We start from the raw sequence: 11338 nt of genomic DNA on the forward strand, positions 1-11338 counted from the left end.
CGTTTTTCCGGAATTTCGGCTTTCGAATGCTCTATTAACGATATATAAAATTCACTGTTGATAGTATGGATCCATGGTTCATCCATTGTCACATATCGACGCAAACATTTCGGTTTATTATGTTCGTACATGGCCAAACACTGCTCAGAATCATCAAGACGTTCTTGTTTTTGGTCATCAGTGAGCTCGTGCGGCACCCACTTTGAACAGACCTTTCTCCTAGTCAAATGCTCATGAAATATAAAGCCAACACGTTATTTTGATATCTTTACAATGTCAGGTAACTCACGCAAACTTCACTTTTCGATCATTCAAAACGGTTTTGTGGATTTTTTTAGTTTTTTAGTGTTACTGCCCTATTTGGACGTCCACTGCGTTCTGCATCATCGGTGTCTCTATGACCACGTTTGAAGTCAGCAAACCAACGGTAAATTGTTGTTTCTGATAGAGCTGATAACACTTCTGAAGCTATTGCTTTGCTTAAATGGTATAGTCCCTCATTAAGAAGCAGTGTAAAATTGAAACACGAAATTGTTTTTGATCCATTGATTTGAAAATAACAACAGTAGTGTCTCTCTCAGCACAGTATTTAACAAACTTATGAGTAGGATATCATGACCTTTCAACAGCTTTCTTTTGAAGGTTAGTACTAACTTCTTTCTCTCTAGTTTCTCTTGGCTTTTGCTTCCGTGCGGCGCATTTAGCCATAGTACAAAGTTGTAAACGCAATAAGATTAGCGCCATCTATGTGTTAGGCTCTAGACTTTTTAGCCTATCTAGAACTTGCCCGTTTGAAGTATGATGATCAGATAAACAAGAATTCCGATTCAGAAGTTTCAATATTTCAATAGCGATCATCGAAGAAAGTCACCAGGTGAAATATGCCAAAATTCAGTCAATGAAACGAACGAACGCAGAACAGAAGAAAGAAACCAATGTAAAAAAAGGTACAAATGACTTTTCATTTACATCTACAATTGAAGATGATGAAGTTTGGATTAATGAGTCAGAAGCTTTTCAACAAATGAGTTTTTAGAAGGAATGGTTTACTGAATTTACTGAATATACCAGATTTGTCAAAGTGGCGAATGATGAGAAACTTCCAATGGATATGATACTATTCAAATTGAGGCACTTATTGCAAATTGCAAATCACTGGAAGCTCAAAATACTCGAGAATGTTCTGTTCGTACCAAAACTTCCTTAAAACTTATCTTCAACTGGTATGGTCACAAAAAAGGTTTCCATATGGTCATCGAAATAGAAAGTTATTTTTATCATCTCCATAGTCGTTAATGTTCTCAAATATGAAACCAATAAATTTTGTTTGTGTTTCCAAAAGTTAGAAGAAATTGCTCATTGTGTTGAAAGTGACACTAGAACAATAACATAGACTTGTATCAAGATGGAGAAGTGGAAAGCCGAAACTTTTCTTTCCCAAAAATTATTGTCTCCTAAAAATATCCCCCTTTCAATGTTAACAAGATTCCTATGGATGGGATTTTACCAAATAAGCAAATGAATTGCCGAACAGGCAATAAGGCAGGTGTCTGACGGCGAAACATCGGATGTTTACCAGTTAGAAGACAGTGTTCCATGTAAGTGAAATTTTACCTCTTTCATTTACCATATTGTGTAACAATCCTGTGAATAATATCTGATTCAATTCCATAACGAATGTTTGAAATACAAACTTAATAGAAAAACGTGTTTTTTGTATAATTCTGTGTTCATATAAAAGTATTTTTTTCGAAAGTATTTTTTCCCGTGTTTCTTGTAATGCAAAGTTTATATGAAAGTAGCTGCTTCGAGAGAGTTGTTTATTCCAATTTGTTTCTGAAAATAATTTTTTGCATGATCTTTGTATGAAGTTACTATTTTGAAAGTGATTGCTTAGTTCCTTTCTTTGGAAGATTCTCACATTTTCATCATCATATTAAGATGAAGAAGTAGAAAGCTGAAACCTTTCGTTCCCAACAATTAATCTCTTCTAAAAATATACCCCTTTCAATTCGAATGACATATTCTTTTTGGGCATATTAAGGTCACTGCAATATGGAATTCAATCGAGATACTTTGGAGAACAATACATCCTCACTGATTTATGTTGACCAATCGACGTGATAGCACCTGGGGAGGAATGATACTAGCTGTTATGATGTAAGGATGATGCATCAGATCTTCGATATGTATATATCATTTAACAGAGAAATCACGTTTCAAAGAAACTTGCAGAAATCATTGAAATTTACTGAAATGTCACTGGAAAACGTGTCAAAAATGGTCCAATATTCGTAAATCACAATGTTCAGAGGTTGTTGTCTTTACAAAGAATTTTTCATGAACGCTGTCTACCAATTCACCGCAACAAAATGGATATTCAACGAAAAAATCGAACCATACAAGAATCAACACCTGAGCTTCAACTTTATAAATATATCATGTAGAAAAAGGTGATTTCGCGAAGAACTAGGTTGTTATTTCTAGTTGGGGAAACTTTCTTCTCGGCTAACATTGAAATGTCCAATCTCATTCCGGTTTTGACTAGTAAAAAGGATCTGATAGCAAGTTAGAAAATTACAGTGGGAAATCTGCTTCGCTAACATTCTCAATATGAACAGAAATAGTCAGTAAAAAGGGAACTTCTTTTTTCGATATCCTAGTATTTTAATGTAAATAGTTTTCTTTTCTGTAATTGTGCTTTGAAAAATGATGTCCTTCAAGTGAAGTCTTGAATAGCGTGATTTTATTTTATTAATTTTTAATTCTCCTATATGACTATGAAAATGGGCAAAGTCCACGGCCAAAAATATAATTCGTTAAGAATGTCAGATTTTGCTTCTGCAGTTTGGCTTCCTTCATGTTTTACGGACTTTACTCTATTTTCAAGGAAAACATAACATTTCTTCGAGTAGAGCGAAGAAAAAGTTTCCGAAATTCAACACAAATATCGGCAAACATTTTCACATGAATAAAATTGTTTTTTCGCAAAGACGATTAAGTATTAATGTTTGGTGTGGTCTATTTAGAGGCAGAACTATGGGTCCATTTTTCTACCATGGTTCTTTGAACCGTGGTAGATTCGTCAGATGATCAATTTTCAGCAGGATGGAGCACCGGCACATAATTTCAGTGGCGTAAAAAGAATGTTGCGAGACTGTTTTGGAAACAGATGGATTGCTACAAATGGTCCTGTTAAGTGGCCTTCTCGTTCACCAGACATGACACCTCTAGATTTTCATTTTTGGGGATTTCTGAAATATGAGGTGTACAAAATGAACAATAGATAGATAGATAGATAAATTTATTAATCTTTTAGATGTACAATAGTAATACAAATAAGACAAGTCAAATGCACAAAGTGGAATAAAAAATATAAAGTTATCGATATAAAATAATGATGTAGATGAACTGAAGAATTTTATTGAAATTATAATTAATCGAATTGATGGCCGAATTGTGTTGAAAGCAACACGTAGTGTCAAGAGAAGGATCCAAATATTTGTTCAACAAGAAGGCGGTGTTTTTGAATATTTGCTTGATATTTCATAGCTCTCTATTCGCCAAAACAAAGAAAGTTTTTGTACTAGTGAAAGAAATAAAATGTCATCGAATTTCCTCTAGAAGGATTGGATATGGACAATTTTGCAGGAGAAAATGTGGCTACTTGTTATAATCTATATGCACTTTTAAATCACAGTGGGACTACTAACAGAGGACATTATACAGCATACTGCAGACACCCGTATACTAGCGCGTGGCATAAATACAACGATTCACACGTGCCACCAATTTCACCAAAGTCGCTTGTGAGTGGAGAAGCATACGTCCTCTTTTATGTAAAGGATGGAAAAAAATCGCGCCTTTAAGATAACCGAGGGAAAGTTTCTTTGTGCAATTATTATTTATTTTTTGTTAATTTCTTACATAGTAGAACTTAATATTGTGATTTTTTAAAAAAGAAATAAATATTTCCACAAAAGTCACTCATTTTCAACTTTAGGAAGAACGGTGATATGAGCTTTGTTGTTGAATATGTTATTACGAATTGAAATGTATGATAAAATATAAGGTGTTCCATTGAAAACAAATATCATTTATGAAATATAGTAGTTGTTTACAGCTGATTCTCGGCCTCCCCCCACCACTATGACGTATTAATTGCTTTTTTTTATTGGTTGTTGTTTGGTGAAGTTTTTTTGTTGTGCAGTGAAGTCAAGGCGTTGTGACCTTGAAGTGTCTGGTGCATGGATCGTTCAGATTTTTTTTTCATATGAGATTTTGTGTGTTTATGTGTGTGTGTAGGAGAATGCACGGTACAGGGTTTCATCATGTGCTTGTTTGTCTATGTACAAACATACGTCTGCATACTTCGAAGATCCTCCAAGTAATAAATGCTCCATCGGTGTTAGGGCACCAAGTTAGTAGTGGAGTGACGTCACAGCAATAACCGTTCAACGGCTAGAGAGCGACATGTTCACTCCACGACGTGTGGCAGAGTAATGCGTATTCATCGGTCTGCCCTCACCTCTCCTGAAGCGATGAAGGTTCGCTCTAGCCCCGCTATCGATGGTGACACAACGGCAGCCGAGGACTGTTTGCCTAGCGTCTACCCTCTCCGAGACCGCAACGACCACTGCTTGCTCGTATATCGACATCTGTTATCGCATTCAGTTGGGAGGTAATCTTGGCGCATGTAGTTGAGAAGTGGGGTTGGCTATGACGTCTTGACGGGTCCTATCAGAGTGTATTTAAGAAGCGTACGAGTGTTGGCTATGTCAGTTTACATCAAGTGAGTTAGTGAGAACTATTATATAAAATGTATTCCTGTGACTGTGGTAAATCTTTCACTCGTAGTGATAATCTTCGTCGGCATCAGCTCCAGAGTTGCCAAGGAGGGCCTGCAGTGAAACGGGTGAGAGTGGATAATGCAACACCTATGTATACGTGCAATTGTTGTAATGTGACAATTCCTATGAGCCAAGTGAATTCTCACCGAAGAACCATGAGTCATAAAAATAATGCATGTGTTCAATTGTCTGACGGTGTTCAAATTATAACGAATGCATTCAATTGCCGCATTGCTACATACAGGGTGGAGAGTTCGATTGTAACCAGTGACTACATTTCATTTTTCAATAAGATTAGGCAGAAGGTCATTGAATTACTGGAATCAGCCATCAGGATCCATAAAAGCATCAAGGTGAATATGGAAGTTTTTGGGAATTATATTCTTCAGACTGATGATTCGAGGGACACGAAGTCATTTAATTCCCAAAATAAAATAGTGGACCAATCTTCAGATTTGAATGCTGTTTTTGATGGATTCCGTGATGTAATTGTGGCACAAACGACTGAGTTCCAGGATCGTGACTCAGGTATTTATTTTTTAAAAATTTCAATAAGATTGAATAGTAATATTTTTTTTTTTTTATAATTCAGGTTGGACTTGTGAAAAAATATTGTTTCTCGAGGTCAACATTAATAAATACAGTCCACTGGAAGGACGTTCATATGTGAAGCTGCCTCAATGTATTCAATGGAAGAAAGCTGTTGTGAATGTTCGTAATGAAGATCAATATTGTTTTGCTTGGGCTATAACATCAGCATTATATCCTGCAGATAGTCGAGTGTCCGAACTTACGTCATATCCACATTTTTCCACTGTTTTAGATGTCACAGGTATGGATTTTCCGGTTAAAGTTAATAATAAGAGTATCGAAATATTCGAAGATAGGAATGATATTTCAATTAATGTTTACGGTTTAGAGAGTACATTTGAGAAGGGTAAAATGAAGTATGAAGTGATTGGTCCATTGCGATACTCACAGAGAAGACTCCGGAGACATGTCAATTTGTTGTTTATAACTGATGACTCCGGTAATGGTCACTATTGTTGGATCAAAGATCTTTCAAGATTAGTTTCTAATCAACTATCAGCTCATAGACAGAAAAAATATTTTTGTGACGGATGTTTGATATATTTTTCTGATGAGAGATTGCTTTTACGTCATAATATGTATGATTGTAATCACATTAGTACCACAACACCAACTACTAATTTAAAGATCAATAAATATGGTAGAATGGTTGCGGAAAATAAACTAATGTTTGAAAACTTTGAGAGGCAAATGAGGGTGCCATTTGTAGTGTATGCTGATTTTGAATCAGTGCTTAAACCGATTCATGTGAATGAGCCAAATCCTGGAAGTTCATACACGATTAAAACATTCAAACATGCCCCATATTCATTTGCTTATTTGATAAAGTGTTCATATAATGATGATTTGACAAAATTTGTTACATATAGGGGTGTAGATGCAGCTCAGAAATTTGTGAGTAGCATTGAAGATGATTTGAAAGAGATACATGAAAATCATCTCAGAAACCCTAAACCAATGGATACACAAACTGTCGAAGAAGAAGAACAGTTTGTTGCAGCCAGAACTTGTGGTATATGTAATAAAGCATTTACTGATGGTGACGTCAAAGTAAGAGATCATTGTCATGTCACAGGAAAGAAAAGATCACATGCCGCTCACTCGAAATGTAATTTAAATTTCAAAATACCAAACTTCATACCTATCATTTTTCATAATTTAAGTGGTTATGATTGTCATTTATTCATAAAAGAATTGTATAGGAATAAAGAGAAAGTTGATGTTATCCCGCAAACTAAAGAGAAATATATATCTTTCACGAAGCATCTCTTTACACACAGCTATACCGATAAAGATGGTGTGGTTAGGAAGAATTATCTCAAAATGAGATTTATCGATAGTTATAAATTTATGACTAATTCGTTGGAGAAGTTGGGTGCAAACTTGACCTCCGATCAATGTTTGGAGATGCACAAACATTTCCCACAAATTGAGAAATTCAATTTGATGAGACAGAAAGGTGTATTTCCATATAGTTTTGTTGATGACATTGACAAATTGAATTATCCATTACTTCCGACAAAAAATCAGTTTTATGACACACTCAATTGTGAACATATATCGGAAACTGATTATGATAGGGCTAGAAAAGTTTGGAATTTATTCGAGTGTCAGAATTTGGGGGAATACTCTGATTTGTATTTGAAGTCGGATGTATTGCTACTATGTGATATTTTTGAAAACTTCCGCACCACAAGTTTAGAGATATATAACTTAGATCCGGCACAATATTACACTGCACCTGGATTATCATGGGATGCCATGTTGAAGTTCACTAATGTTGAATTGGAATTACTAACTGACATTGATATGATTCACTTTTTTCAAAAAGGTATACGAGGTGGAATTAGTCAATGTAGCGAGAGGAAACATATAGCAAATAATAGATTTTTACCCAATTATAATCCCAACGAACCTTCCACATTCATTACATATTTAGATGCAACAAATCTATACGGTCACAGTATGTCACAACCTCTACCAACAAGTGAATTTACATGGTTGACACCAAATGAAATTCTTAATCTCGATGTGATGGATGTGAGTACTGATAGTCCGTATGGGTATGTATTTGAAGTGGACATTCATTATCCACAAGAGTTGCATGATAAACATTCTGACCTTCCATTTTTAGTCGAAAAAATAATACCACCTCGTACACAATCGAAAATTCCCAAATTAATTCCAAATTTGAATGATAAAAGAAAATATATTGTTCATTATAGGAATCTACAGCAAGCTGTCAAAAATGGATTGATTGTAATGAATACACATAGAGTATTGAAATTCAAACAATCATGCTGGATGAAACCCTATATAGATCTTAATACTGAAATGCGTAATAGGTCTAACAACAAATCTGTTAAAGATTTCTATAAACTAATGAATAATGCGGTGTATGGAAAGACAATGGAGAATGTAGATAATCGAATTGATGTTAGACTCGTTACACATTGGGAAAATATAAAGAAAAATATAGGTGCCAGCACTCTCATAGCCAAACCAAATTTCAAAAATTGTTCAATTTTCACTGATAATTTCGTTGCCATTCAATTGGGTAGAGTGAAGGTTCATTACGATAAACCATTATATTTGGGATTTTCCATATTAGAATTATCTAAAACAGTCATGTATGACTTTTTCTATGGATGCATCAAACAACACTTTGATGAAAATGTCTCTTTACTTTACACAGATACCGACTCGCTCATTCTTAAAGTAAACACAGAAAATTTTTATGAATTCATAAAAACTAACATAAGTAGATTTGATACATCCAATTACAGTATAGTTAACCAATTCAATATTCCAGTAACAAGTTCAGTCTTGGGTAACTTCAAAGATGAATTTCCAAATGATCCAATCATGAGTTTTTATGGTACAGGTGCTAAAGCATATTATGTGAAATCTGTTGATGGTGAATTTAAGAAAGCCAAAGGGGTTAAACGATCTGTAATAAAGAATGAATTGACATGCGAAGATTATCAAAAAATCGTCGAACAAGGTGGTATGATATTCAGAAAGATGAATTCATTTAGAAGCGTGTTACATGATATGTATACTGAATTAAAAAATAAAGTTGCATTATCATATCACGATGATAAACGATTTATCATTCCGAATACTACCCACACTCTTCCTTGGGGTCATAATGATATTGAATTTTATGAAAACGATCCAAATGAGAACATTCGTTGGATAAGTAATATTATTCAACAATCACAATCTCAGGAGACTCCATTGGATCAATTGATTAATTTATTATCTGCCGAGATCAATGATTGAAATATCATTCAATATCTTCAAAACCGGAAAATTCAATATTGATATTTATGTAGCCATTTATAATTAATAATATATGATAGAAGTAATGTGATATTAATGTATTATGTATGTATGTATATGTATTACTGTAATGAATATAAAATGATTAAAATTTTATTTGTATTATTTCTATTTCCCTAATCAATTACTGCAATATATAGTATAATGTAAATGACAGAAATATCAGTTTGAAGAGAATCATCGTAGAGTGCACAATGTCTAAAACAATCGATAAGTTTGGTAGAAAAAGAAAATGGGGTGGTAATGTCATTCGAGGTCCTCCTGGGAATGGTTTTAAATTAACAAAAGATGGTCATTATGACATGCAAAGGAAAATATTGAAAAATACAAGTGAACCAATTGACAAGAGTGATTGTGTAACTGTATCATATCTTGAGGGGAAATTAATGGAGCAAAGGATTTATACTTCTAGCCCTACAAGCTGCAATACAATCCACAATAGGCAATATTGCTCGGGACGCCCGGCAAGCATTTAACGATAAAATTGCAGAGGCTCGGATAACTTTCACTCGTAAATTTGACAAACTTACAAGTGATGTAGACATAAAAATGTCTGACATAACAGCGTCTACAAATAAAAAATTTGATGCTATGTCAAACATAACAGGGACTACAATGAAAAAGTATGATGTACTGGAACAGAGAGTTGAAGTATTGGAGAAAAACCATAAAGAAGTTTTGGAGAGAAACTATAAAGTCAGGCCATCATCATCAGGTGGACTGGGATATCCAGGACTGAACATTAATCCAAATCATAGAATAATACAACCAAAACCAAAACCAACTGATGATGTATTAATGGAACCAACATGGTGAATGTATTCCCTCGTTAGGTTAGGTTAATAGCTACGTTAGGTTAGCTGCATACTTACGTTAGGTTAGGTGTTAGGTTAGTATTCCCTCGTTAGGTTAGGTTAATAGTTACTGTAGGTTAGGTTAGGTTAGGTTAGGTTAGGTTAGGTTAGGTTAGGTTAGGTGTTCGGTTGCATAGCGGTAGGTTAGCGTACTAGGTTAGGTTACGTTAATACATACGATAGGTTAGGTGTTCGGTTGCATAGCGGTAGGTTAGCGTACTAGGTTAGGTTACGTTAATACGTTAATACGTTAGGTTAGGTGTTCGGTTGCATATTATGTTACGAACGCGCGCGCGAAGAGGGCGTAGATGTCTCTCCAGATGTCCCGCCTACCTGGGGCCGGAGGCCCCACCCACCTGGGCGGAGCCCAGGCAGTGGGCGGGGCCCGTTAGGGCCACGCCCCCCGCCCCCCCCCCCCCCCCCCCCCCCCCCCCCCCCCCCCCCCCCCCCCCCCCCCCCCCCGTCGCCACCAACTTTTCGCTCCCACCATTTTCCCACCGCTCACGCATCGAAGTCGATACCCTCCGGAGAGCACTCCACAACATTCAGTTCGAGAAGTCATCTCATCGAGAGCAGTCCACTCCACAACAAGGCAGTACGTTCCAACGACCAACTTGATATTTGAGTAAGTAAATTAGGAATGTTATTTTTTATATCAACTAACTTTGTATTATTTCTTCTTTTTCAGAATGGCAACCAATACACAGGAGGTGAATAATGCTGTGGCGTCTATTCTGCCGGTGTCCGCTGACCAGGAGGAGGCAGCATCTTCGAGAGCGGTGACGGTTGACCAGCCAACCACTTCGCGTTCGCGAGTTAGGTGCAGATCTTCTAGCCCTGACTTATTCGAGGAGGAGGAGGAAGTCAGGGCTGTGAAGAAGGTTTGCCAACGACCTGCAGCAAAGGTTGGTCCTATTTCAAAGTACCGAGCTACTTGCAATAGGACTAATCCTTATGCAGGTAGTTTTTCGACCTCTCGTAAGAGGGCCTCCACACCAGCAGCAGCACCAGCAGCAGTGGAAATTCCGAGGAGTCCTTCTCCGGAGTTGGTGATATTGTCGCCGTTGGTGACGCGACTACCACCGCTGCCAGCGACACCGGCGGATCCTGAGGTGTTGGTGCCACAGCCTATCGGAGAGGTTAGTGAAAAGATGAGTGTTTTTCTGCAGAGATGCAAGAAAGCAGAACGAGCTGCCCGATCTAGCGAGGCCGAGTTGGTTACCATGAAGCGACAAATGGCTGAAATGGATAACCGACGGAGGGAACTCCAAAAGGAAATGGCCGAAATAGATCGGAATTATGCATCTCTGCAGGAAAGGTGTAAAGCAAAGACCTCTTCGATAGAGCTGTACAAAAAGTAGTGACAGTTATGGACACTCTTTTTGTAGATGAAGTGTAAATGTAAGATTAGTTTTAGGTTAGTTAGGAGTATTTAATTATGGTAGTTTTAAGTTTATATTTGTTAAGTTTATATTGAATAAAGGAAAAGGAAGTGAAATAAAGGGTGTACACTGTTTTTTGGTTTGGTACACATTGAACAATGCGATGGTTGGAGCATTTTTCTTCACTTCCTCTTATTATCATTATTATTTTTTTATTTCAATTCCAAGTTCTTCTAGACAAATACCTCACATCAATTTTTGTGTTCTCTAATCACTTGTAAATAATTTCATGTGAAGAAAATTTAAAAAATAAAAA

The 11338-nt window shown here is 36.3% G+C and overlaps 1 protein-coding gene across 1 annotated transcript; it reads left to right on the forward strand.

The window, feature by feature from the left end:
- The first annotated feature begins 10125 nt into the window (after positions 1-10125).
- LOC141483897 (uncharacterized) lies at positions 10126-11001 on the forward strand. The gene is made up of 2 exons (XM_074178921.1): positions 10126-10265; positions 10329-11001. The coding sequence occupies exon 2, from the start codon at positions 10330-10332 to the stop codon at positions 10999-11001; it is 672 nt and encodes a 223-aa protein (XP_074035022.1). The 5' UTR covers positions 10126-10265; position 10329.
- Positions 11002-11338: the final 337 nt, after the last annotated feature.

This window comes from Leptinotarsa decemlineata, unplaced genomic scaffold (genome assembly GCF_025532065.1).
Source record: "Leptinotarsa decemlineata unplaced genomic scaffold, Ldec_3_MD MMD2_tig00004307_RagTag_RagTag, whole genome shotgun sequence".
Lineage (NCBI taxonomy): Eukaryota > Metazoa > Arthropoda > Insecta > Coleoptera > Chrysomelidae > Leptinotarsa > Leptinotarsa decemlineata.

What these genes read in the sequence shown, in the direction of transcription:
- LOC141483897 (XM_074178921.1), top strand. Translation starts at nt 10,330, where the DNA reads ATGGCAACCAATACACAGGAGGTGAATAATGCTGTGGCGTCTATTCTG.